The following is a 27,700-nucleotide window of genomic DNA, read 5'->3' as shown; positions in this document are numbered from 1 at the left end:
TGAAACAGGGACAGGGACGACGACGGCAAGAGACCGGACGGTATGACCCTGGTCCCGTGGAAGATGGCACGGGTGCTGGCCTGGGACGCCACATGCGTCGATAGACTGGCACCGTCCCATCTTCTTGGTAGAACCATCTACCAGAACAACAACCTTAAAATAAATTTTGCCAAATATAGACTTCTCGGCCCCCAATACCACTTTGTGGCACTTGGTGTCGAGACATTGGGGCCGTGGGGTCCAAGCGCACATGTTCAGAGAGTTGGCAGCTTTCTCCAAGTATTGCCATTCAGCCAGGTCGCGGTGCGGTACGGTAGTCTGTTATGGCTTTAAAAATAAATAAATAAAATAAAATAAGCCTTTATTGCTGTGTAACATAATAATAATATAAGTATTAAGTTGCACTATGTTTCTTTTATACTACACTATATATTATATATCTAATTCCTTAACTAAGTGAATCGGCAACCGGTTTTCGCTTCTTCCTTTTTACAGCTTGTCTTTCGACATAGGCCTCCTCTAAACCTTTCCATTTAATCCTGTCTTTTGCAGCTCGTCTCCATGTAGGGCCAGCTATCTTTCTTATGTCGTCTTCCCAACGTTTAAATTGTCCTCCTTCTTTTCTTGTCCCGTCCCTTGGGTACCATTCCGTTATTATTTTTGTCCACTTTTCTGTTCTTTCCCTTAACATATGCCCTGTCCATCTCCATTTTAATCGTTTGTAAACATATTGGATGTTTTTGAATTTAGTTTTATTCTTTATAATTTGTAGACTAATCTTATCTCTGCGTTTTACTCCTAGAACACTTCTCTCCATTCCGTTTTGACACACTTTTATTTTATTTAGTTGTTGTTCGGTCAGTGCCCATGTTTGACATCCATACGATAAGCATGGGAGGATACACGTATCAAATACCTTCCTTTTCTCTTTGATGGGCATGTCTTTGTCCTTCATAATTTCGCTCAAAGACCAGAATCGTTTCCAGCTATTTGTAATCCTTCTGTTTATTTCTTTTTGCATCGTATCTTCTGGGGCTATTAGTTGACCTAGATATATGTATTCATTCACATACTGTATTTGTCCATTATTTACTTTAATATCTACTCTAGTTGAGTTTGTCATCACCTTTGTTTTGGAGGTGTTCATTGAGAGACCTACCTTGGCACTTTCATCAGATAGCTGTTGTAACATTTCTTCTAAGTTACTTGGATCTTCAGAAAACAGGACGATATCGTCTGCGAAACGTAGGTGGTTAAGTTTTTCGCCGTATATGTTGATTCCATTTCGATCCCATTCCAAGTTTCTAAAGACCATCTCTAATACCGCGGAGAATAATTTCGGTGAGATTGGGTCGCCCTGTCTGACTCCTCTTTCGAGTGGAAATTCTTCCCCTGTTCTTTCCAGCTTAACTTGGGCCGTACTGTTCGAGTAAATGTTTTTGAGTAATCTAATGTATTTGGGCTCTACTCCCTGTATTGTTAACGCTTTCCAGATGCTATCATGATATATGGTATCGAATGCTTTATTAAAATCCACGAATCCTAAGTAATAGACTTTATTATATTCCCTGTATTTTTGGATCACTTGTCTTAGGACGTGGATGTGGTCTATCGTGGAGAATTTGCTTCGAAAGCCCGCCTGTTCTTTGGGTTGATTTTCTTCGAGTTTGACCGTGATACGTGATAGTATTATCTTTGAAAATACCTTATAAATGTTTGCCATTAGACTTATTGGTCTATAGTTACTCATGTCTCCCTTGTCTCCTTTTTTATGTATTAGTATTATAGTTGATTTCATCCAATCTTTGGGTATGCTTTCGGTTGTTAGGATGTCGTTGAATATTTCTGTTAGTCTTGGTCCAATCACTGGTAACGTGTGTTTTAGTAACTCGTTTGTTATTTGGTCTGAGCCTGGTGCTTTATCTTGTTTTTGTGTGTTGATTGCTCTTATTGTTTCTTCCTGTAGTATATTTGGTACTGGTTCGGTGTCTGCGAATATTTCCATTTGGGTTTCTTCCGGTAGTGTTGTTTGTTTTCGGTAAAGTATTCTGTAATAGTCTGTGGCAATTTCTAGTATATCTTCTCTTTTGCTTGTACACTTTCCTTGTATGCTTTTGATCTTTGGCATCCACGTTTTCTTTTTATCAAGTCGTTTTAATGCTTTCCTTAGTCCTCCAGTTTTTTCAATGGATGTTTTGATAAGGTTCAGTCGTTTATTTTTTCTATCTTGTCTTATATGCATGAGTATCTGTTTGCTTATTTCTGATATCTTTTCGCGAGTTTGCTTGTTTTTACCTTCTTTTAAGAGTTCTTTCCTCTTTATAATCAATTGTTTAGTTTCTGGAGATAGTATATTTTCTGTTTGTTTGTTTTGATTATTTGTATTAACAATTTGCGTTTTTAGTATATCCAGTAGATTGTCGTATCGTTCTTGAGTCGTCTTGTAGTTTACGGTCGCATGTCTGTTTATTGTAGTATTCAAATTTTCAAGAAGTGACTCCTTATTTCCAGTTAACACCAAGGCAGTTTTATACTTATTCTGAAAATGTCTTCTTTTTGGTTTCTGCTTCGTTGACAGTGATGCTCTTACCATTTTGTGATCTGTATGGAAGTTAAGTTGTTGTACTGTATGTAAGTCTTTGAAAATTTTTCGGTTGTTGGTCAGAATAAAATCAATCTCGTTTTTATATTTACCATTGGGTGATGTCCACGTCCATTTTTTTGTCTTCTTTTTCTTGAAGAAACTGTTTAAAATACTAAGTTTATTTTCTAATGCAAAATTGACTAGTCTTTCTCCGTTACTACTTCTTTGGCCATATCCATGTTTTCCTATTATTTGTTCTTCCCCTTCATTGCAAACCCCTATTCGACCATTGAAGTCTCCCATCACAATTAGGTTTTTATACGAGTCTTGAACGGTTGCTTGTAAATCTTCGTAAAATTTGTCCGTCTTCGTGTTGTGATCTGAGTTTTCAGATTCAGTTGGGGAATACGCTTGAATGATGGTCCACATCTCTTCTCTATGGTTATGTGTTGGAAGTTTAATGTTGAGGAGTGCTATTCTCTCATTGATTCCCCTTATTTCTTCTATTTTGTTTGCCCAGTGACTCTTGATCAGGAAACCGACACCAAACTGTCCCTTGGTTTCTCCAATGTAGTGCATTATATACTTTCCTTTGTCTTCAATTTCTTCTCCGTACCGTCTCATTTCGCTGATTCCGATTATGTCCCATTTCATATTTTCTATGGCCAGTTCTAGCTCCGTTAGTTTTTCTGGGGTCCGGAGTGTTCGCGTGTTCAGAGTCGCTATATATATGTCCGTGTTTGTTCCTTTTAGTTTACTTGCTTCTTCTTCTTCTTCTTCTTCTTCGTTTGTTCCGTTTAGAGGGTCGCGGTCATTATCTCCCACGAGGACCAGTCGGCTTGGGAGAGTTCTTCGGTTACCGTAGTTTAATTGTTTTTTGATTGAGTCTGTTCGAGTGAGCTTCCGTTTTTTGTAATTATGTTATGATTATTAGTTTTTGGTACTTTATTGGGCTGAGAGTGTGGCACTCTGTTCTCTCCAGAAGTTGTACTAAAATTACTTGGGGGGGTCTTGGGTGGGGAAGATGGAACCCGTTTTCTTTTATCATTGTTCTCTTTCTTTTCACGTTTCTCCTTCACAATAAGTTTATCATTTTTAATGATGGCGTACTTGCCAGATTCTCTGGCTTCTAACATTTTTGGGATTAGAGCCTTCCTTTTTTCGAGGGTCTCTTTTGGGAAGTCCTCAGTTACACTTATATTCTTAGGGAAATTCTTTCTGTTTTTGAGGAGTTCCATTTTTCTCCAGCCAAGGGTGAGTACTAATTTTATTGGCCTGATTCTTTTTTCTTCCTTTTCCCTAATTCTTTGCACTTCACTGATCTCCCACCTATCCCAATCGTTGGACTTTATCGAGTTCTTATTGATATCATTCAGAATTTCCAAAACTATGTCCATAAGTTCTATATTTTCGTTTTCCTCTTCTTTTACACCAAATAGTATTAGGTTTTTTTTTCTGACATCAATTTCTAATCGCTTCACTGTAGATTTTAATTTTACTATTTCTGTTTTCATTTCTGCATTTTCTTGAATGATAGGTTTTAGTTTTTCATCAAATGCTAAGGAAAGGGATGTGTGGACTGACTCGGTAATAATAGTGGTCTGCTTTTCTAGCTCGCCCTTCAGTCTATTCCAAAGTAAATCAAACTGCCCCTCCATTATATATTTTTACCACCAAAGGCGGGTAACTTTTCTACTCTGGCCACACTGGATGTCAACGACTGTAAAACGGCTTTAACGAGCGTACAACGGACCATTTTCAGCCCCCTCCACACTTGTGCTCGAATCGTGGTGCGAAGCCACCTCAGAGAAAGCCGCGAACGCGAGAGTGGCGCGGGCTTTCCACACGATCGAACAGGCCTCGTTCTAGACCAAGTTCGCGGTCCGGTACGCCCGTCTGTTACAGCTTTTAGCCGACAATGGGGTTGGCAACTGTCAAAGGTTTGCATAGATGGCGCCAGCATAGAAATTGGGTTAAAGGGCAGCATACAGGCAATAAAATTCCAAAATAAAAACAAGAATTTGACGCAATTCTAGAAATTGACAGCTAACGCCTATGCTGGCGCCATCTGTAAATACTTCGAGTGGCCAACCCCATTACTAAAATCGCATAGGTATAGATGGTCAAGCAAATCTTGTCAGTAGAAAAAGGCGCGAAATTCAAATTTTCTATGAGACGATATCCCTTCGCGCCTACATTTTTCAAATTTCCCGCCTGTTTCTACTGACAAGATCTGCTTGACCAAGTTATAGGTAACTCTTGTTATAACTTTTGTAGGTATACTTGGTCAAGCAAATCTTGTCAGTAGAAAAAGGCGGCAAATTTAAAAAAATGTAGGCGCGCAGGGTTATCGTCCCATAGAAAATTTGAATTTCGCGCCTTTTTCTACTGACAAGATCTGCTTGACCATCTATACCTATGCGATTTTAGTAATGGGGTTGGCCACTCGAAGTATTTACAGATGGCGCCAGCATAGGCGTTAGCTGTCAATTTCTAGAATTGCGTCAAATTCTTGTTTTTATTTTGGAATTTTATTGCCTGTATGCTGCCCTTTAACCCAATTTCTATGCTGGCGCCATCTATGCAAACCTTTGACAGTTGCCAACCCCATTGTCGGCTAAAAGCTGTAACAGACGGGCGTACCGGACCGCGAACTTGGTCTAGAACGAGGCCTGTTCGATCGTGTGGAAAGCCCGCGCCACTCTCGCGTTCGCGGCTTTCTCTGAGGTGGCTTCGCACCACGATTCGAGCACAAGTGTGGAGGGGGCTGAAAATGGTCCGTTGTACGCTCGTTAAAGCCGTAACAGACTACCGTACCGCACCGCGACCTGGCTGAATGGCAATACTTGGAGAAAGCTGCCAACTCTCTGAACATGTGCGCTTGGACCCCACGGCCCCAATGTCTCGACACCAAATGCCACAAAGTGGTAGTGGTATATATAGATGCATTTAGATATTTTAGACGGGCTGTACAGCTTGGCAAAAAAGAGTAGAAATTAAAAAGTGGCAACACTGTAGTGTCGTCCCTTTCAAACCAATATGTATAATAAAACGGGACAACACTACAGTCTTGCCACTTTTTAATTTCTACTCTTTTTTGCCAAGCTGTCCTCTGATAATAATAAGTGAAACGTTGACTAGTATAGACGGTCAAGCAAATCTTGTCAGTAAAAAAGGCGCGAAATTTAAATTTTCTATGGGACGATATCCCTTCGTGCCTACATTTTTCAAATTTGCCGCCTTTTTCTACTGACAAGATCTGCTTGACCAAGTATAGTTGCTAGTAGAGAACGCCATCCATGGTAGGTTAATAGGACCTATAAGGTCTATCTTTTATGCAATAAACATTAAATAAAACGTACCAGTTCTACTGCCAGACATCTTCAAAAATTATATCTGCAACGAAATAAAAAATAGTTAGGTATGTCACAATAATTTACTACCTATAGTCTGTCAAGCCATTTTCGCCAGTAGAAAAGAGCGGCAAATTGAAAAAAATTAGGCGCGAAGGGTTATTGTCACATAGAAAATTTGAGTGAGTTAATATGTGTTCAAAACGCAATAGTTTTAATAAATATTATATTAGAAAATTTGAATATCGCGCCCTTTTCTACTGACAAACTTGTTTGACCGGCTATAATAATAAACACAATTTATAAAGAGTTTTGCACACTATTTATTAAATCCTTGATAGACTGACGTTTCGTATTAATTTATACATGAGTATGCATGAGTCTCTTTATAACGACTACTTACTAATTTTAGTCACTCAGTATCGAATCCATGAATCATTTACAACACATAATTCGTTCTACAAGTCAAGGGCATAGTGGCGTAGATCTTTATTGCATACAAATAAAACGCTGTTATTGCAATCATTAATAAAAACAAAAGCTTTACTTACATGAGATAGAAGTAACAAAATAGTATGAATATGAAATACTCAGATTATTTTCTCTTTTAAACGAATTAATACAATTCACTGGTCGCTAACAACAACCAAACAACTATACGATTAAACGCAGACTACACAAAATTCCCCTGCGTCTCACATCCACGAAATAACCAACACAGATAAAACTATAGTCGTCTCGGTCTTACTCATGGACTTTAAATGGCAGAGCATATCCTCCGAATCTGCCATCTCTGTCTAACCTATCGTATTTAGAATTTCCAATCGATTCACGTTGATATTTAGTATTCTTTGTTACTTTTGTTATAGTTTTCTGCGACGTTTAATGTAGTAGGTAAAGATAGGTTGTTCTATTATTTGTTAGGTACATTTGCTTTTAGATCGCGAAGTCGCTACATGTACTTTTCAACAATACGTTCTGTTTTTGTAATTTGAGTAGGTAGGTACCAATGTATAAAATTAAATAGGTAGCATTAATTGACCGAAGCGAAGCGAAGGTCTACGTTTTGACTCGGACATTTTGCTTTCGTATGTCCGGATGTTCTCCTCTACAGGTCGCAATTCTTAACCGATTCTCGTGAAATTTTGTGACCGAATTTTATGACTAAATAAAATTTTTTTGTCAATCCGGTTTTTGGAAATTTTAAAAAATGGCGGAGTCGTGATACCTGGCGCCTAAACAAATAGTCGTATCGATATCATAAGACTTTTTTCTTTTTGAGACATGTTTACAGAGTTAATAGCAAAAAATGCAGAAAAAAATTATCGCTGGTTTAGGCGGTATTTAGATATTTAATTTTAACTAATTTTAATTTGAGAAGGAGTAGCTAAATTTCGTCAACCCATCTAAGAACTATTTGGCTCAGTTTGTAAACGTTCTTTTTTCTGTTTGCACAGAGGGTCTGGGTTCGATCCCCAATAATTGTATGCTGGGATATTATAACTTTTTGTATTTTTTTACACATAAATTTCGTATTGTTTTTCTTTAATTTACTATACACCGTGTTTTTATTGAATTCCGTTAACTTCGGGGTATAGTTAAGTACGTTTATAAGAACTAAATGGCATAGTTAATTTTCAAAAAAAATATTTTTTTTTGTTTTCTTTTTTGTTTTTTTTTTGTTTAAAAAGTAATTAAATGTAGCAAATAGCGTTATTGTAACACGGGCATTACATTTAACTCAACCAAACAATTGAAATCTGTGACATATCAATGTCATTTCGTACATCAATCGACCGAGATTGTACTTAAGTTTAGTAGCAAATGTATGAACTCATTCTAAACACTAATCAATATGTAAGCCGGCCCTAAGGCAAGTGTACACGCTTGTAGAGGCCTTATAGTAAAAAAATAAATTATGGATTATCTCCGAAATGGACTTAATTAGAACATCGGTGTCTTTGAGAAAGTTACTTGATTTAAGCTCAGGAATGCACCCTTGAAATTAACGGAAATCAAAAAAAACACGGTGTATTTAAAGCTCTTAGCACCATGTTATTTCAAGCTCTGCTCGCGAGGTCTACAGCTCACAGAGCCACTAGTAAATATGTAGGTTAAAGTTATGTACCTAGTTTCTTTAAAGACATTCAAGATCCCTCTGTAAATTAGATTCAATGAAGACAAGAAAGAAATATCTGAATAATATGTACCGTACCGAAACAAAATTAGGTAAGTACATTTTGTTTATCGTTGCGTTGAACAAAGGTCTTATCAAGCTCTCATTCGAATTCTTAGAAATATGGGATGACGCAATCTCACTGTAACGGCAGCTAGTATAGTTACGAAATAGCAGTCTTTGCAGCATTGTGTTAAGGTTCAATTTCGTTAGTGTTATTTAAAGTCTTTATTATTGCTTTGCCAGCTGGCATCTATAGAAGGTCCAATTTCGTATAGCGCTGTGTAGAAACGTAGCGGCGAACTGCGCAGTGGATATGGATAGGTTAGGTGGTATTGTATTGTATGTAGGTAAGGGGTCATCCATTAATTACATCACACGTTTAGGGGGTGGGAGGGGGTCAAGAAAATGTGACATGTTGTGACAAGGGGGAGGGGGGAGTCATAAACTTTGTGACGTCACTTTAACTTCATCAGTAACGGAAAATGTATTTAAATTATTTTATACGCTAATTATCATTTAAATAACAAGGTTTTGAAACGATAATCGTTTTTATTCCTTTAATTTTATTTCTTGATCAGTTTTGGGTTATAAAATTACTAATATTTCTTTTGTCAAAAATATTTTTATAATAATATTAAATGAATATTTGCCGATTTCGTTGAAGAAATGTGACGTCACACCAGGGGGGAGGGGTTTGCCAAATGTGACCAAGTGTGACAAGGAGTGGTGGAGGGGTAAAAAAACCTAGAAATTCGTGTGACGTAATTAATGGATGACCCCTAAGGTCACTGTGGGCACGTCCGTCTACAAGGCAAGTATGCCGCTTTGGAGTCCAGTCGATTAACCAGTCGTTCGCGCTAGTTCCGTCTCTGTAAAACAGATGGCGCTGTGACAACCAACTTCAGAGCAATCCGCCTAAACAAGTCATTTCGTGTTTTGAACTCGAAGTCATAGCACAGAATAAATAATAGTACTAGGTATAGAAGACTCACTCTCTAACAAAACGCGTCTGTTACGATCAGCACAGTTATGGCCGCTAGGTGGCGACAGCGACACGCGCGGCTTATGGCAAACCCCAAAATTGGGGCCGAACGGATGTACTTTTAGCTACCTGTAGCAAAGCGACGAAATCGCGGAGTGAGCCACGCCTGGTCATAGTGCGACAGCCGTTCGAAAAAAAATTGTTAAAAATAGTTTTTGAAAAGATTGTGCATCAGAAAGTAACTACGTAGGTAGCATAAGAACCAGCTGTCTTTATTCTATGTTTAAAATATCAGATATTGGCTTAGTTTTGTAATTATACGTTCCACCATTTACTACATTAAAATTTGACTAAGTTGGAACGTCCGTCTATTATGTACAAGGCAAGTCCGTCATATGGCGGACTTTCGTTAAATCAGAGATTACCAACTGTTTTTGCGACTTTAATATTATAACGATTTGATAAGGTATCAAAAAATCATCCTGACTTTGCGCATGATGTTACTTTATTAAATTTTGATCTCAGTAAATTAAAAGAAACAATTAAAATTCGTTTTAAAATTACTATTGATCTTTTATTTCGGAAATCAAAAAAATAATTACGTGTAATTATTTGCCAAAAAAGGTTTACCACCCCATTTTCGTAATATATGACTTGCCTTTGTATTAGAAAAACGGTGTTTATTTCGAATCTAAACCCTATATTAACAAGTTTAAAGTACACTTTTCATTGTGTTGATTTGTTCTTTTTAGCAATTTGACTACGAACATATACGCACCCATAGATTGGCTGATATCATAACTAGACGGACTTCCCTTAAACTGCACGGGAAGTTCGTCTACTCGCCGAATTTAAAAAAATACTATATTGTTTTTGCTTGATTTGTGTTTGAAATGATCTGTCACTAAAGCTAAACTATTATTATTAAATTCTTCATCGTATGCGATTACAAGCGGTAACGTAGGTGAATAATTAACGGAACTAGATCACTCCAAAGTGAAAAAAAAAGTATGCCGGCCTTCCCCACAGTGACCTTACAGCCGTGTGCAATATTTTATTGGTAAAAGTCACGCAAAAATATCGTACAGCCCAGTATTTTAAAAATAAATAGGTAAAGAAATAGGTAAATAATAAAACATTTAGTCATGACATGAAACAGTATACAACTTCCGCCAAACTGTATTAACATTTTGTTGGCAGAAGAAAGCTCCCTTTCTTTAATGGGTGTTCTTCTGAATCCCTAACAACGTTTGTCCTAAACTCCTAAAGTCTCTTGCCCTAACTGGTTTGTCCTAATGGGCACATGCCCTAACGATCAATTGTCATAACGATTATTGTCCATAATGTAATGGTTAGCCTAAGACTCATTTGTCCTAAGCATTTGTACCATAACTCTCTAATGTGTTTTACCATATTCTTCGAAATCCCTAACAATGTTTGCCATAAAATAACATGCTCTAACTGTTTTGATAATGGTTATTGCCCTAATGATCAATTGTCATAACAGTTATTTTTCCTATTGATCAATTATCATAACAATTATTTTCCATAATGAATGGTTAGCCTAAAACTCAAATGTCCTAAGTGTTTCTACCATAACTATCAATATCCTTAATGTTTTTTTACCATATTCCTCGAAATTTCTAACAATGTTTGGCCTAACACATCACGCCCTAACTGGTTTGATCTAATGGCTATTGGTGTAATGGGTGGTTAGGTTAAAACTGTGATCCTTGAAAAAATTAACTGGTGCCACAAAAGTGGGTTAGGTTAGGTTAGAACTGTGACCCTCGCAAAAACGAACTGCTGCCACAAAAGTGGGTTAGGTTAGGTTAGAACTGCGACCATTGTAAAAACGAACTGCTGTCAAAAATTGGTTAGGTTAGGTTAGAACTGCGATCCTCGCCAAAACGAACTGTTGCCGCAAAAGTGGGTTAGGTTAGGTTAGAACTGTGACTCTCGCAAAAACGAACTACTGCCACAAAATTGGATTAGGTTAGAACTGTCTGTGACCCTCGCAAAAACGAACTGCTGCCACAAAAGTGGGTTAGGTTAGGTTAGAACTGCGACCACTGTAAAAACGAACTGCTGTTAAAAAATAGGTTAGGTTAGAACTACGATCCTTGCAAAAACGAACTGCTGCCACAAAAGTGGGTTAGGTTAGGTTAGAACTGTGATCCTCGCAAAAACGAACCGCTGCAACAAAAGTGGGATAGATTAAAATTAGGTAACATGATGGTTAGGACGTATGACCTTTAGGCTTAAAAATAATTAGGTCAGATAAGAATTATGCTCAATAACGTTATAAATCAAGTATTTGTATTTGATAAATACTCAATATGGAAAGTGCCATTAGGGAAAAACATATTAGGACAAAAAAAATCGGCCATTCGATAATAGGGAAATCAAAATTAGGGCATACGAGTGTTAGGTCAAGCAACGATAGGCTAAGTAAAATTAGGTAACATGATGGTTAGGATATATAATTTTTAGGCCTAACAATAATTAGGCAAAAAAAGAATTATGCTACATAACATTAGGATAAATACTCAATATGGAAAGTGCCATTGGGGAAAAACATATTAGTACAAAAAAAAATCGGCCATTCGATAATAGGGAAACCAAAATTAGGTTATACGAGTGTTAGGAAAATTGATCATTATGGCAAACAATATTAGGGAATGCAATAGGAGAAAAGACTTTAGGGATTCAGATAATTATAGATCCTCTTTAATTACCTGTTTTTAGGTACAATCTGCATTCCAGTTTCAATATAAAGAAACAAGTCTGAATAAATACCAATTTAATTTAATTAAAAATTAACTACGGGGTCATAATTAAACTTCAAAAAACCTCTTAAGATTAGACGGATAAATTATATATCTGGTTTAATGGATTTACACACGGTATACCTTAAGTATTTCCTACATACTTATAATAATATATTAAATAATTCTTTTTTTTTTTCAAATATATTTCATTATCGATACTATGGCTTTTATAAGGTAGGTACTTACTCTTATTGATTAAAACCTTTATACCATAAAAAACAAAATTTAATACGCTATACGTCTATTTTACGCTATAATTTTTTACGCTAGATTTGTGGTTTCTTAAAAATGTCTTTAACAACTTTCTTTTTTAATCATTTACAGATACATACTGTAAGAAGCCAAGATAATGCTACATACGCACTGTCACTGCTATGCTATCGTATTGGATCAATTGTACAACTTTGAACGACGTACACTACATTTGTGGCGGTAAACAAAATGTTTTTCACTACTTTCTTTGAAGGATTCACAGTTGAACTAAAACATTTACAATAGCCAAAACAATGCTACATACGCACTGTTACTGCTATCGTATTGGATCAATTGTACAACTTTGAACGACTTACACTACATTTGTGAAGGATTCACAGTGGAACTAAAACATTTACAATAGCCAAAACAATTGAAAGTAGCCAAGCGCTTGATGCGTACGCACTGCTACTACTGCTAGCGTAAGGATCGGGATCGTACTCGTAGTCAATTGTACGGCTGCGTACGATCTCTTTGTACACTAGCGCCGATTTTCGGGGGGTTCTGGTCCGCTCTGGGTCTTCAAAGTCCACTTCGTACAGGCCGAAGCGTTGTCTGCAATAAATACGTTATTAATTTAAAGTCTGTTAAATAAAGGGTTTTATCTGGGAATGGGAAATAAATGTGCCATTTTCAACCAAAAGGGTTACTTAGTGTCGGTTGTAAATAAGGCGCTATTTCCATGTAGCTTTAATTTGAAATCAACCTTATCGACAACCGACAATGTGGTACCTTTTGGATGAAAACGTCACAAATAAGCATGAAACTCGTATGTATACCTTCAGTATGTCGTTCCAAAAAAAATGATTTATGATTTAAAAGTTGTGTCAAAAATCTATTATTCCGTTGTTGACCCCTTATTTCCTTCTTGTGTCAGATTAAAGTGACTGAATTATCAGTAGAAGAAATACTTTGATTATATTTTGCTTGTCTAAATAACCTGTATGTATTCTCAGTACTCACGTGTAACCAAAAGTCCATTCGAAATTGTCCATCAAACTCCAAGCAAAGTACCCTTGAACGTCACATCCTGAAAGGTTAAAATACTAATAAATAATAATATTAATATTTTAATATTTTAATATTTTAATATTTTAATATTTTAATATTTTAATATTTTAATATTTTAATATTTTAATATTTTAATATTTTAATATTTTAATATTTTAATATTTTAATATTTTAATATTTTAATATTTTAATATTTTAATATTTTAATATTTTAATATTTTAATATTTTAATATTTTAATATTTTAATATTTTAATATTTTAATATTTTAATATTTTAATATTTTAATATTTTAATATTTTAATATTTTAATATTTTAATATTTTAATATTTTAATATTTTAATATTTTAATATTTTAATATTTTAATATTTTAATATTTTAATATTTTAATATTTTAATATTTAAAATTTTAATATTTTAATATTTTCATCATTAAAATGTTAACACGAGATGATCCAGTTTGTGTTATTGTGGGAATATTACGGGGAGATAATATTAGGACAATGAATTCATAATAGGTTATCTTTTCCGTATCCAAGAATGAGGGACGCGACGACTGTGGACACTCTTCAGTGCTCTCCAAGCCACTTCATCTTGGGCCTGTGTATGCTAGCCTGTGTGGCTTTAGTCTGACGTTATTCTGTCCACCCAACGCGTGGACAAACGTCCATACCTACACTTCCTTGCAATGCGACTAGTGATCATCAGCTTGTCATCTTCAGTCTTGTCAAGACTATGTAGTCCTGATGGCTTGTGGGTGGAGGTCGGAGGATCTTGACGGAGTTGGAGTCAGTACAACGTGTGCTTCTTTATGGCGTGTATTGGAAAAGACAGATGAGTACATCGCAAATTCGCTATCCTAAATTAATTATTATTAATTACAGCGACACCTATGGACTGTCTCTGGAACTATGTACCCTTGTTGGATGCGTCAGTAACATATCGATTATGGATAAGCTATCTATAGGGTTCTAAAAATGTATAAAAGGTCCTGTATGAAAAGTTGATAGGTCCTGTTCTGCTCAGATGGCCTAAGAAACTAAGTACTCGGGTGAAAACAGTGGAGAGACTTGGTTTGGTGTTGAGTTCGTCTAGAATAAATAGATTTATGTAGGTAGAGCATGTTTATTAAGTACCTTCAGCTATAGCGTCGAGTACTGCGTTCAGGTAGCTCCTGTAGTAAGACACCCTGATGTGGTCGTTCAGACCAGCTGTGGTAGATACCCCGTTTTCAGTTATGTAGACGAGAGGGTTGTTGTATGTATCCTTGATGTGAACTAGGAGACTAAATAATCCAGGGCCGTGCTCCTGAAAAGGAAAATTATATTGAACTTTATAGACTTTGAACGCCACGCAATAAATATTTTCATGAAAAAATCACCACGGTGCTCCAAGATCACAAGAATATGTAAAATACCTATTCAGTAATGAGTGTAAAGACCATTAGCTAACTTATGTTAATCGTTTAGGTATATAATTATACCTACAGCAATGTCACTAGTTTAACACTGTTATCGACCCGCTAGACGGGATCTCTTGTAGGCTCTTTTTGCTACGAAGCGAAAACACGTCAACTATAAAAAACGCGCTATCAAATGAGACAAACGCCTAAACCTGGGTGGGTCATATTGGAGCTTTCAGCTTATTGGGCGCAAAGTAAATTTAACTTACCCTGATCCAAGCTGCTTCTGATGTTGGCCAAGACTCATCCTGAAATGAATTCGCAAAAGCATCATCTTCATGTGACGGTATCTCAAACATTCCAATAACAGAGCTGTTCCTGTACACAATTCTTGTGGTATAATGGTTCAGGCCTAAGAAATCCGAAGTGCCTTTAATATACTCTATTTGTTCTTCAGAAAAACTACGAAGTCTTGAAGAAGTATAGCCTTGGGCTAGACTGGCTGCTGCCACACGATCTATCATTACTTGAGGGTAGTTTCCAGTCTCCGAGAAAATTGGATGCATATATTGGCCTAACTGCAAGAAAAATATTAATATTATATCTTACATTACAAGTGATTTACATAAAATTACAAATGGATAAAAATAGATCAAAGAACGAAGTACAGTCTGACATTGTAATGTATAAGTATTAGGTAAGTAGGTCCTGTATTCTTACACTTACATGGAATTCGAAGTAATCCCTAGTAGCCTCAATATCGTCTTCCGAATCTGATGCAGGATACAAATATTCAGAGCTGATAACAATACCCAGCTGGCCTCCTTGCACACTTCTGAACTCATCGTCGTAAATATGATACGCTCTCGCGTTTGCAAGTAAAATATGTCTTCCACACTCATAGTAACCAATACCAGGGGAGTGAAGTCGAGGAGCATGCGTGCTATAACCGTATCCGAAATGGCAATGGATATACGGTTCGTTTATAGTCAGCCAATTCTTAACACGATCCCCGAAATTCTGATATAAAACTCGAGCGTAGTCCCCGAACCAATCCACTATCTCCTCATTCAGCCAGCCACCAAGCTCTTGTAGATTTTGAGGTAAGTCCCAGTGATACATGGTTGCGAAAGGGGTGATACCATTTGCTATTAGCTCATCGATGAATTCATTGTAATGGTCGACCCCGCGTTGGTTTACGTAGTTTGCGCGACCGTAGGGAAGAATTCTCGGCCATGATATGGAAAATCTGTAATGATAAGATATGTCTTACTAAAGTGACCATAAAATAAAAACATTTCTGATACGAGCTTTACTGTAGACTGAAATTTTCTTCGAGATTCTAACTAACCCTGTAAAAATGTATAGATAGTACCTGTAGTGCGTAACTCCTAATTCTTTCAGCATTTCGATATCCCTTCTATAGATATAATACGAATTGGCAGCAATATCTCCACTGCTGCTATCGGCTACATGATCTGGATCAGTGCGGGCCAAGTAATCCCATATTGACCAGCCTTTACCTGTAAAAATACCATTCCACATTTTCATGTTCTAAAAAACATTGGAGGCTAATCTAAAGGAACAGCGTATATTCGTAGATGTACGAGATATACCTATACAGTCATAGCTTTCTTTAAGATGATTTCATAACCGAAAAACTATAAAGTAACTATTTAATTATTTTTGGTACTTACAGCCATATAATATACCTTTCGAAAGACTAATGGATCACAAAAAAAAGCGCTGGTGGCCTAGCGGTAAGAGCGTGCGACTTGCAATCTGGAGGTCGCGGGTTCAAACCCTGGCTCGTACCAATGAGTTTTTCGGAACTTATGTACGAAATATCATTTGATATTTACCAGTCGCTTTTCGGTGAAGGAAAACATCGTGAGGAAACCGGACTAATCCCAATAAGGCCTAGTTTACCCTCTGGGTTGGAAGGTCAGATGGCAGTCGCTTTCGTAAAAACTAGTGCCTACGTCAAATCATGGGATTAGTTGTCAAGCGGACCCCAGGCTCCCATGAGCCGTGGCAAAATGCCGGGATAACGCGAGGAAGAAGAGAATGGATCACAAAAAAACTTTTTCACACCACCTATTCGGAAAAGAGCTTTTTCTTCCCTGCTAGGAGGGATCAAAGTGGCACTTTTCCTCCCTGCTAGGAGGGATCAAAGTAACACTTTTCTGTTGTAGCACACTACCTTTACATTTTTTTGCACATTATTTTTTTAGCTTAAATAATCTGTTTAAGCATCAGATTGTGTCAACACTAACATTTTTTTATTTTCCTCATAGTTGATGTGAAAAGCAGTATGTGTCACACGGTATCAAAATTATTTCGTCTTGGGCGTTAACACTTGAATCCCTCATTACGCTCAGGATTCTACTTTAGAATCCATCGCTTTATTCAGGATTCAATGTACGCCCTTGACGGAAATATTTCATTTTGATCCCTTGCAGTGGCGGAGCGTCCATAGAACTCGATTCCCATCGGCTTGTCTGATATTCAGGCTCTTGGGCCATTTTCTTTAAACTTATAATGAAAAGTAAGGGCAACTTAGCTACGGCTTGCCTAAGAACAATCTAGACGCGCCGCCACTGATCCCTTGTAACACAAACTACTATTATTAACTCGCTAAGACTAGCTAAGATTATTGTTCAAACTATGATACTTACCATCGACGTCCCATGCTCCTTCTATCTGATAGGACGCAGTGGCGGTACCGAAGAAGAACTCTGAAGAAAACGATCTTCCCGTTGTGTTTCTGGCCGCAGAACTAACTGCGGCGAGGCAACTGGATGCAAAAATAAAACTATCTAAGTAAACTTACAGGCGGCTATTTTTTAAATCGTAGCTGATTTTCAATAATGCATTTTTTAATCGTAGTTAATGATCACGGAATAACAAGTTGTACGCGAAAAAAAAGAAACTGCAGTCGCCTACAAAATATGGTGCTAATACTGCTAATGATGGAAATTCTTGGACACGATGGGGATCAGGATGGCCGAGTATTAATGATATTTTTAACACAACAATCCTGCCATCCTGATAAAACGAACGTCCCTTCAAATCAGGCATCATCTGCCACTGCGCAGTTATGAATTTCAAATTTTTAAACGGCATTGTCATTGTCACTAGTTTACACGTTTTTAACAGCTAAATAAGAGAGTTTAAGTAAAGTTCGCGTTGAACTTAGAAGTATAGTTCTACGCGTACTCACAACATAAGCCTTATTGAGCTTCATGTGGGACTAGGTTGGTTTGTGTAAGTTTGTCCCATAATATTTTTAACAAATATGCGCCTAATAGGTACAAGACCTTATTTTTAAAATACAAACCATGCTAGAAATACGATTCGTGTCTTCATTTTTTTTCTACGATTGTAAACTTATAATCTAAGCACACCAGGAAACAGCTACATAATGGCACGCTTCGTGATTGATTCCTTATTTATAAAGTACGTGTAGGTAAGTATGCAGATAGATATAAAAATTATGCAAAGGTGAAAATGATATAATTTATCTCAAGATAATATTTTATGGATTTTATTGCATTTATTCATTTGAATTCCGTATAGATTTATTGTAATAAGTGTCATAACATGATCATAAGTGCTCTATCAGTCCAATCTCATTCATGTTTTATATAGGTAATATGTATCTAATCAGATAAAGACCCCCTGAGACCCCCTAACTTAGTTCAGTAGGTATACATACAGCATGTATTTTTGATACAACCACATAGGTATATTATATTCTTCTAAAGGGGCCCAGTGATTACCAGTCCGCCGGACGATACTTATCAGCCTGTTAGTGTAAAATTAGTGTTTCATGATGTCACAAGTGATGCTTAGAAATAAATAAAAAGCGGCCAAGTGCGAGTCGGAGTCGACTATGAAGGGTTCCGTATAGCAGCAAGTAACATAATAAAATTGCGGTTTACGATTTATAACGTATTAAAAAAAAACTACTTACTAGATCTCGTGCAAACCAATTTTCGGTGGAAGTTTGCATGGTAATGTACATAATATATTTTTATAAGTTTTATCATTCTCTTATTTTAGAAGTTACTGGGGGGGGGGGGGGGGGGGGACGACGACACATTTTACCAATTTGGAAGTGTCTCTCGCGCAAACTATACAGTTTAGAAAAAAAAAATTAAAACCTCAATATCATTTTTGAAGACCTATCCATAGATACCCACACGTATGGCTTTGATGAAAAAAAAAACAATGGGTTGCACTCCGGGAGTGCCGGCAGAAGTGAAAACTCAACGACATTGTAACTCAAAATATTAATAACAGCGCCATATAGTGCAAAATGTTTGCAGCACTATGTATAATTGAGGTTAACGCCATCTAGCGTTATATCGTCACATTACTTGAAACCCCTAAGCACATCACTGTGAGTACTACAGTTATATTAATACCAGTTTGAGGGAAACTCATTAGATGGCATTTAAATCAAAAAACAATGACATTGTCCGTCACACATGACGTCACGCAAGCGCCCTGTGCCGCCTAAACGAAACAGCAGGCTCAGGCATACATTTTCGCCGCGCGGTAGAAAGAGAGGGTTACGCCTTACGCCTTATACGCTGTCTCGAGTTTTCCCCACACATTTTAACATTTTTTCCCCACCTCAAAAAGTGCACAGCGCTAAAGAAGTTTTCACTTCAAAAAATTTTGAGTTTCAGTTCTGAATATGGGGAACCCCCAACATTTATTGTTTTTTTTTTCTATTTTTGTGTGAAAATCTTAATGCGGTTCACAGAATACATCTACTTACCAAGTTTCAACAGTATAGTTCTTATAGTTTCGGAAAAAAGTGGCTGTGACATACGGACGGACAGACAGACAGACATGACGAATCCATAAGGGTTCCGTTTTTTGCCATTTGGCTACGGAACCCTAAAAAGTGGAAAAATTGGTGTATTCCCATCTATGCCCACACCGCGTGACCACCGCCATGTCCGCCATACAAGAGGCGGGCACAAAATAGGAATGACTTGTATGTATAGCGCCTATTCCCATCTGTCTCCGCCGGGCACAGATGGGAATACACCGAAAAATTCACTGAAATTTTCTCTTTTCATTCAGAATTCATATCTTGGAAACTGTTACAAAAGCAAATAATTTACGCAATCATTATAGGGTCATTGTGCTAGTTTTCGTCCGGTTTCAGTTTCCGTCCACTTAACGAAATTTGAATATAAACCTTCATTGCTCCACAAATTTGGACTTATTGCATATTTAATATCTAAACAATTTATCTATCTACATAAAAAATATATTTTACAAGTAGCAAATTATAAATGAAATGTATTATTTACTAATCCGTCAAGTGGACGGAAACTGACACCGGACGGTAAGCTGACGCAATTAGGTACCCTATTATTTCTAAATTCAATACTTCCAATGACACTTGACAGTAGGTATCCCGAATAGGGTATTATACTGTATTTAAAATAAATTATTTAACACCATGCATGAAATAAAGCACCAGATAATTATTAGAAAAACACAGATAGGAGTTATTTTTAAACACAAGTTCTATTTAATAAATCGGATAGAAATATAAAAAGTAGGTGAGTTGACCATGACGTCACGATGTAATGTTTCATATACATTTCATATTAGCAAATCGTTTTGACAGTTCTAAAAAAGTAATTGATTTGACTAGTAGGAAAATACCCTATTTTGATCGTTGACAGGCACAGAACACCGCCTCTAGAAACCTAATATTGGCCATTTTGTTCCCGACGCAAATCACCAAACTGTGAGGTGCGGGAGGGGTGCTCACGGCGTTGCAATTGGTCGTTTCAAACATGGCGCGCTGACACGTGTAAGTGTAGGGATGGGACATGTTCATTACAGGTAGTGGGTAGTGGGTACTGCTACCAGTGATATCGAAATTTATTGTGGTAAAATTGTTACAAGTAGTTATACTTAGAGTAAACTTACTTAATAATTATATTGATTAATTTAATATTTCATTAAGTAATTTAATAATGTACCTGAAATTTTTACTTAACATATTAGGGCATTTCTGTTTAAAGTACCCAGAACATGAATTTTAAAGTTTAGAATTTTTATATTATTTCCACTCAGAATCGCAATCTCTTTCGATACGAGAAAAAAGTGTCGCCAAAATCTCATACAATTATTTTCTTTTGTCCGTTTTATTAAGGTCATTGAAGGTTGTATTGAAAACATATTCAAATGGACCAATAACATATGCCTATTACAAATCAACTCCGAGTTCTCTCGCACTTCTTTGAAGTTCATCATCAGGTCCATCTCGTGACATGAGACCTAACTGCTCACCTAGAGGATTCTAAAAAAACCATACAACATATGTCTATCACAAACCAACACCGAGTTCCCTCGAACTTCTTTGAAGTTCATCATCAGGTCCATCTCGTGACATGAGACCTAACTGCTCACCTAGAGGATTCTAAAAAACTCATACAACATATGTCTATCACAAACCAACACCGAGTTCCCTCGCACTTCTTTGAAGTTCATCATCAGGTCCATCTCGTGACATGAGACCTAACTGCTTACCTAGAGGATTCTAAAAATCCATACAACCTATGTCTATCACAAACCAACACCGAGTTCCCTCGCACTTCTTTGGAGTTCATCATCAGGTCCATCTCGTGACATGAGACCTAACTGCTCACCTAGAGGATTCTAAATAACCCATACAACATATGTCTATCACAAACCAACACCGAGTTCCCTCGTGCTTCTTTGAAGTTCATCATCAGGTCCATCTCGTGACATGCGGCCTAACTGCTCCGCTGGCCTAGAAGATTCTAAAAAACTTACACGACATGTTACCTATATATTATGTCTAAAATGGTACAATACGGTATGACGAAGCACGAGCAAGTTTCCGCAACTGAAAAACCATCATCGTCACATCACTAGTCGAAAGGGAAAGGGATAGCGCATTGCATTTTCAAGTTGACGAAAAGGGACGGACATACTTCGCCTCTGCTTCCGACCAGTATAAAATGAACCCCGCGGACAAGAAACATTATTCAATGAAATAATGAATTTGACTTTCCTGTGGGATGTTTTTCCATCTGTTTCGTATGTAGATGTCTTAGATGACTTGCCACACCATTTTACGCTGCAATATCCCATGATTTCCCAATGAATTCAATAGTTTACGATTTATTTTCTTAGACTCGTGCACACTGCTAACAGGTCGTAACCTTGGGCGCAACTGATCGGAGCGGCGCGCGAACAATCTTATATTTGACCTATACACCATACGGGCGGTGACCGCGAGTCGTCCTATAAGCTCGGTCTATAGGGGTTGGTCTGTGTTGACAGGCGATCCTGTAGTACATTCCAAACCTGTGCAGGAAATTGGGCTTATTGAAACCCGGTCTCCTCACTATGGGTGGTATTTCACCTGTCCAATTTATTTGTCCAATGTCATTGCGTCTCACTCTCCCATATAGCTAAAATGTGAGACGTAATACACATAAATTGGACAAATATATTGGACAGATGGAATACCACCCTATGATTTTACCGAAGAGCAACTGATAAAAGGTAGGTAAATTAAATATCAAAATGATAAATAAATAATTAGAAACCCACAACCTCAGGATCGAAAGTTGGCCACCATTCGGCCATCGCTTATAGGTTATAGTTATTTTGCTTTCATTCATGAAGTACTTAAGAGCAGGGGCGTATTTTGAAACCTCCAGGTTGGCGCCCCGGGCCATGGCCCGGATGGCCCTAGGGTAAATACGCCCCTGCTTAAGAGCCAACAGGAGTGGTCATTCCTCCATACAAACGTAGTCCTCGTTTTCCTCCGTGGTTTTTGAAGCTAGAGCAATGATTTTTTCAAGACAGATTAATATTGTCAATATCTGTGTCGGACCGTTTTGCTTTTTTTGATATTTTTGTTTTTTATGGCGCTAGAGCCCTTCAAAAACGGCCAAAATGGCCTAATAGACTATGCCGCAATGAGAGGCGTGGTATTCAAAACTGATATCAATTAGCCAAAAAAGCAAAACGGTCCGACACAGATAATTTCATAATCATTTAGATTTCCAAATTTGGTTACGATTGGTTAAGTTTTGGGGGAGGAAAAAGAGGACTACGAAACCTCGATTTTTGTCATTTTTACGCAGGATTTTTCGCCTCAGCTGCAGTTGTCCCTATCGCACTAATTTTAGGGGCGGAGTCAAGTTTCTAAATACGTACACAGCCAGAAAAGTGATGGGCAATAGTCGACATTTAATGTCGATAATCTAGTGATGTAAGAAATTATCGATAAACCGTCTTGTGTGAAAATATCTAGATCCTAAGATACAAGGGGTTTTGGGTTGAAAGTAGGGAACACATTTTTGTAGTTATGATATACAATCTATTATGAACTTTTTGATTCTAATATTTCAAATTAGAAATCAAAATCAAAAATATTTTATTGCATGGTTAAAATGGGTTAACAAAATTTTTAGGTACCTACAGGCACGCTTCGTAATTGTCGAGCAATTTAGGGTCCTAGCTGAATTGGTTGTTCCATACTTACTCGTGCTCAACAATCACGGAGCGTGACAGTACAAATGATTCATGTTCTGTATATCCTGCCCTACAATGGCGTTAATATTTGGTTGTCATGTCTATACTTCGTTTTTAAGCATTATTGAAAAAAAAAATAGTAAATACTAATATTAACCACTAAGTACATAACTATTACAAAAAAAAGCTAAATAATTATACGATTGCACGTCACCTTCACTCTAATGCTAAATAAACGAAGAATAAGAACTAACAGCGATAAGACCGCCTGTTGCTACCTTTATCTACATTGTAAATCGGTTTTAGGGTTCCGTACCCAAAGGGTAAAACACGGGACCCTATTACTAAGATTCCGCTGTCCGTCCGTCCGTCTGTCACCAGGCTGTATCTCACGAACCGTGATAGCTAGACAGTTGAAATTTTCACAGATGATTTATTTCTGTTGCCGCTATAACAACAAATACTAAAAACAGGATAAAATAAAAAATTTAGTGGGGCCTCCCATACAACAAACGTGATTTTTGACCGAAGTTAAGCAACGTCGGGCGGGGTCAGTACTTGGATGGGTGACCGTTTTTATAAATAATGGTACGGAACCCTTCGTGTGCGAGTCCGACTTGCACTTCGCCGGTTTTTTTTAAATTTGTTTTTATGTTTGTGGTGTAATAAAGAATATTTTAGAGTCAGACCAAGAAAAGTCTACAGCAATTTTGATAGCACACGCAGTGCAAGTGTTATTTATATGTCATAATTTCATAGAAGCGACGTTTGAAATAATACTTGCACTGCGTGTTCTATCAAAATCGCTATAGATTTTTCTTGGCCTAACTCTACTTTAAATTACAAAGTAAGGCCTAAATTATAAAATAAGGCCCATCAATGTTTTTTTTTTGTGTTTATTAAACTTGATATTTTGTCTATAGTATTAGCGGACATGGCCTCAAAATTTAAACCCGCTTAAGAATCGGGCCTTATTTCGTGCATTATATACAATACTACCCATTTTTGTGTAGTCATTATTTATACTATAGAAGCATTGTTTGAGTAGCCAATTATTTAAACAGTATTTTTTTAAAGGGCAACGGTGGCAATATTTTAAGGTCTGGATAATAAGATACAGATCTTAATAAGGATATCAATGTAAGTGAATGTTACCATGACTACCAAACAAACAAATGTGATGTGAGTGCCAGCTGGCATTGTAACATTCAGACAGTTACCTATGTACCTAATCTGAAATATGAATAAATTAGTAATATTTTAAACAGGAAAGTAAACCGAATTTTGGCCTTTTGCTGGACACAATCACAATAGTAATTTGTTTTACAAGAGGGCAAAGTTTATCGCCACCGGTTGATGCATTTGCAGCACCAATGGTAGAAAATGCAAGCTCATCATCAACTGCATAATCGACGTTTGATATGACTATTGAATCCGAGCTTTTTGATCATGAATCATGATAAAACAAAATTTTAGAAGGTCGCAGAATAGTGGATTTAAAATATTTATTTTCTGTGATCTCAAATATCAGGCACGATCATACAAATTGTACATTTGCTGATCTTGCCTTTGTCATTGAAAGACGTAAGGGTTTACACAGAGAATATATTTTTAAGTGTAATATGTGCAAAAAAAAGGAAACGATACACTCTGAAGACCCAAAAAGAAAATGTTAGTAAATACTGCTCCTCCCCATGGTTACTTGGTTCCTTATTCAACCTACCTGAAATTAAACGAGTAGGTTAGTAAATTATATCATTTTACAGTATAAAGTTAAATGTTTAGGTATCTCAATCACTTACTCACTGGTGGACATGGACGCAAAATTTTTGCCCATCTACTTATACTATCTTATAAAAAATGAAATTTTGAAAGTTAGCACGCTTAAAGTTCGTTTTTTTTGCATTAAGGTAACAGATTTTGACATGTCTTATTAAAAATTACCATTGAAAAATAAGTCATAGCAAATATGTTAGAATTATAAATCATATTAATCATATTAATGAGCAAGAGCACCCTAAACCGGCGAGCGTGTATGAGGAATGTTATGAATGTGAAGGAAGCGAAAGTGGTATGTCAGGATCGTAGCAAGTGGAAATCCGTGGTCTCTGCCTACCCCTCCGGGAAATAGGCGTGATTGTATGTATGTATGTATGTATGTATGTATTAATCATATACTTTTTTATATTCTTTTGCTTTCATAAGTAATATAAACTAATTTTTGAAAGCGTTTTTCAATAATTATTAATAAAAAGACACGTCATGATTGTTTACCTTCTTTCTAATGCTAAAAAATAACGAACTATAATAACCGGGCCTTATTTGGTACAGAACCTTGATTTGATAGGTACATCGGATATTCTGGGCCCCTGAGTTTGTTACGTAAAGGACAAAATGGTGACATATGGTTAGAGCTGATACTGTTAAACTAGTGGTTCTGTGCGCTAAGTATAAAAAATAAGCTTCAGCGAACTCATTAAGCCTAGAAAAAACCCTACACCCTACTGCCACTTAAGTCAGTCTTGAGTCTTTGAATCAATTTCCGTAGTAGTACTACTACTACTAAGGTACTAGGAGGTAATAAGGCCTATAGTAGGTATAATAAGGCCTACCTGAAAAATAATGTTCTTACAACAGTGTAACCGTGTTAGTTATTTGAGTAACATATATGTAAAGTGATACAATTAAAAGCTAACAGCAAACCAGTACATAAATTATATCTTATGTACTTCTTATGAATTACACTCTTATAAAGGTTTCGGCTAATTACGCTTAATTACTTGAATAAAGGTAGATGAATTGCGTGCGGTCCAATAGGTAACCACAACTCACGGAGTCCAAAACAATAAGCTGATCAGCAAAGTCAAGTAAACAAAGCCAAGTCACAGTAGTAGAAAGATTATCGAGTTCCGTAAACGTAAGCCGGGTCAAAAAATTCAATCGCAACACAGTAAGTAATAAGTGAACGCCTCGTGGCAGTAACGCACGAAAAATAACATGCGGGTGCAAGCGTACGCATCTGTGTGCGTGCATTACACACACAAATACAGTCTCTCACGCCCCGTCAGAGCGACGGGTATATTCAGCTTGAAATCTCAAAATTGACTTTTAGCTCAGCTCCCGTTTCGTCTTAAGAGCCCATCAACGTGCACACTAGCACCAAGACTGCTAAATAACAGGTTTTTAAAAAGGGGGCCGCTATACGTACTGTATGATGTATTTAAGTATATCTTTTGAATACATCAAACTAGTTTTTATGTTGCTGGATTCGTCGAACTAGGACCTCAAATCAAAAACGGCCGTTTTAACTTTGGACGCATAGATTGACGAATCCAGCAACATAAAAACTAGTTTGATGTATTCAAAAGGTACTGAAATACACCATACAGTACATAGCGGCCCCCTTTTATAAAAACCTGACCTTAAATAATCACAATAAGCAGTGGCGCTAGTGTGCACGTTGATGGGCTCTTAAATACCTACCTACACCCAGCACAAAATAACATGGCAATTTAAAAAAAAACAACGGGTTGCACTCCGGGAGTGCCGGCAGAAGTAAAAACTCAATGACATTGGGGTTATTCCCACTAGTTACCACCAAGTTCTTACCAGTGGTTAACTACTGGGAATTTTTGTCCCACCTTTTACCACTGGTAAATACTGGGAAAAAAAGTTCCCACTAGTTACCACCAACTAGGCTAGACTGGTACAAGGTGGGAATTTTTTTTCCCAGTAGTTAATTAGCACCAAAATATTGTTAGAATTCAATACTAATAAAAACAGTATACATAGAATAGTATAAATGTAGCGTGCTGTAATAAATAATTATGTGTCAGTTAGTGATTCAGTAAACTGCTTTAAAAGAGATCAAAAATATTAAAACAGTTTTACCGGTATAAGTGTAAAAACTAAAATATAGGAGTCTCATTCTAGTTAAGTAGAAATTAACTTATTATCCGGATTAAATTTATCTTATTAACTGTAAATTGAATTACATATTTATACAAACGAACAAACAAATCAGTCAAAAACCGACAGAACTGATTTCGTTTTATTATTTACAGCTACTTCATTTCGTTCTATTATAACACGACGCAAACCTGGCGGCTTAGCACGGTCGCGTTTTTATCCCTTGTCACCATGCCTGTCACGTTCTAACAAGTATGTAAGTGCGAAAGGGACGCGCATAGTGATAGTCGATAAAAATGGAACCGTGCTGAGCCCGCTGGAATATGTAGGTATTTATAATTTGTAGTGCTAAATAAGTACAGGGCATGGTTGTTATTAAAACCGCTTAGGGCGCGCTTCGGATGGGCTGACTGCTCGGACTGGCCAGCGTAGGCTCGCATTCCAATTATGCTCGGGTAGTACATCGCTCGGTCATGTTACGCTGGTTGGTTCGATTGCTTAAACACCTACCCTAGCGGGATGGTAATAACACTCTACCTAGCTAGGGACATCAGGTAGTATTCGTACACTTCTTTTTGGTACATATTTAACTTTTATTCTTTTGGAAAATATGTATTTTAGTTTTTACGCTTATACCGGTAAATGT

At 36.9% G+C, this 27,700-nt stretch overlaps 1 protein-coding gene and 1 long non-coding RNA gene across 2 annotated transcripts in view; both read right to left on the bottom strand.

The window, feature by feature from the left end:
• LOC134801190 (uncharacterized) overlaps positions 1-18,673 on the bottom strand; it is a 438,628-nt gene extending 419,955 nt beyond the window's left edge. Inside the window, exon 1 of the long non-coding RNA XR_010145634.1 lies at positions 18,540-18,673. This is a non-coding gene — a long non-coding RNA (uncharacterized LOC134801190). The remainder of the gene's footprint in view (positions 1-18,539) is intronic.
• Positions 12,502-16,113, bottom strand: LOC134801222 (lactase/phlorizin hydrolase-like). The gene is made up of 6 exons (XM_063773753.1): positions 15,971-16,113; positions 15,322-15,844; positions 14,865-15,173; positions 14,330-14,501; positions 13,145-13,211; positions 12,502-12,736 (listed from the first exon to the last, which is right to left on the bottom strand). The coding sequence occupies exons 1-6, from the start codon at positions 16,000-16,002 to the stop codon at positions 12,517-12,519; spliced, it is 1,323 nt and encodes a 440-aa protein (XP_063629823.1). The 5' UTR covers positions 16,003-16,113; the 3' UTR covers positions 12,502-12,516.
• Positions 18,674-27,700: the final 9,027 nt, after the last annotated feature.

The sequence above is a fragment of the Cydia splendana genome, chromosome 21 (assembly GCF_910591565.1).
Source record: "Cydia splendana chromosome 21, ilCydSple1.2, whole genome shotgun sequence".
In the NCBI taxonomy this organism is placed as follows: Eukaryota; Metazoa; Arthropoda; class Insecta; order Lepidoptera; family Tortricidae; genus Cydia; species Cydia splendana.
Note: the sequence above shows the minus strand (reverse complement) of the source record. Positions and strands in the feature narration are given on the sequence as shown.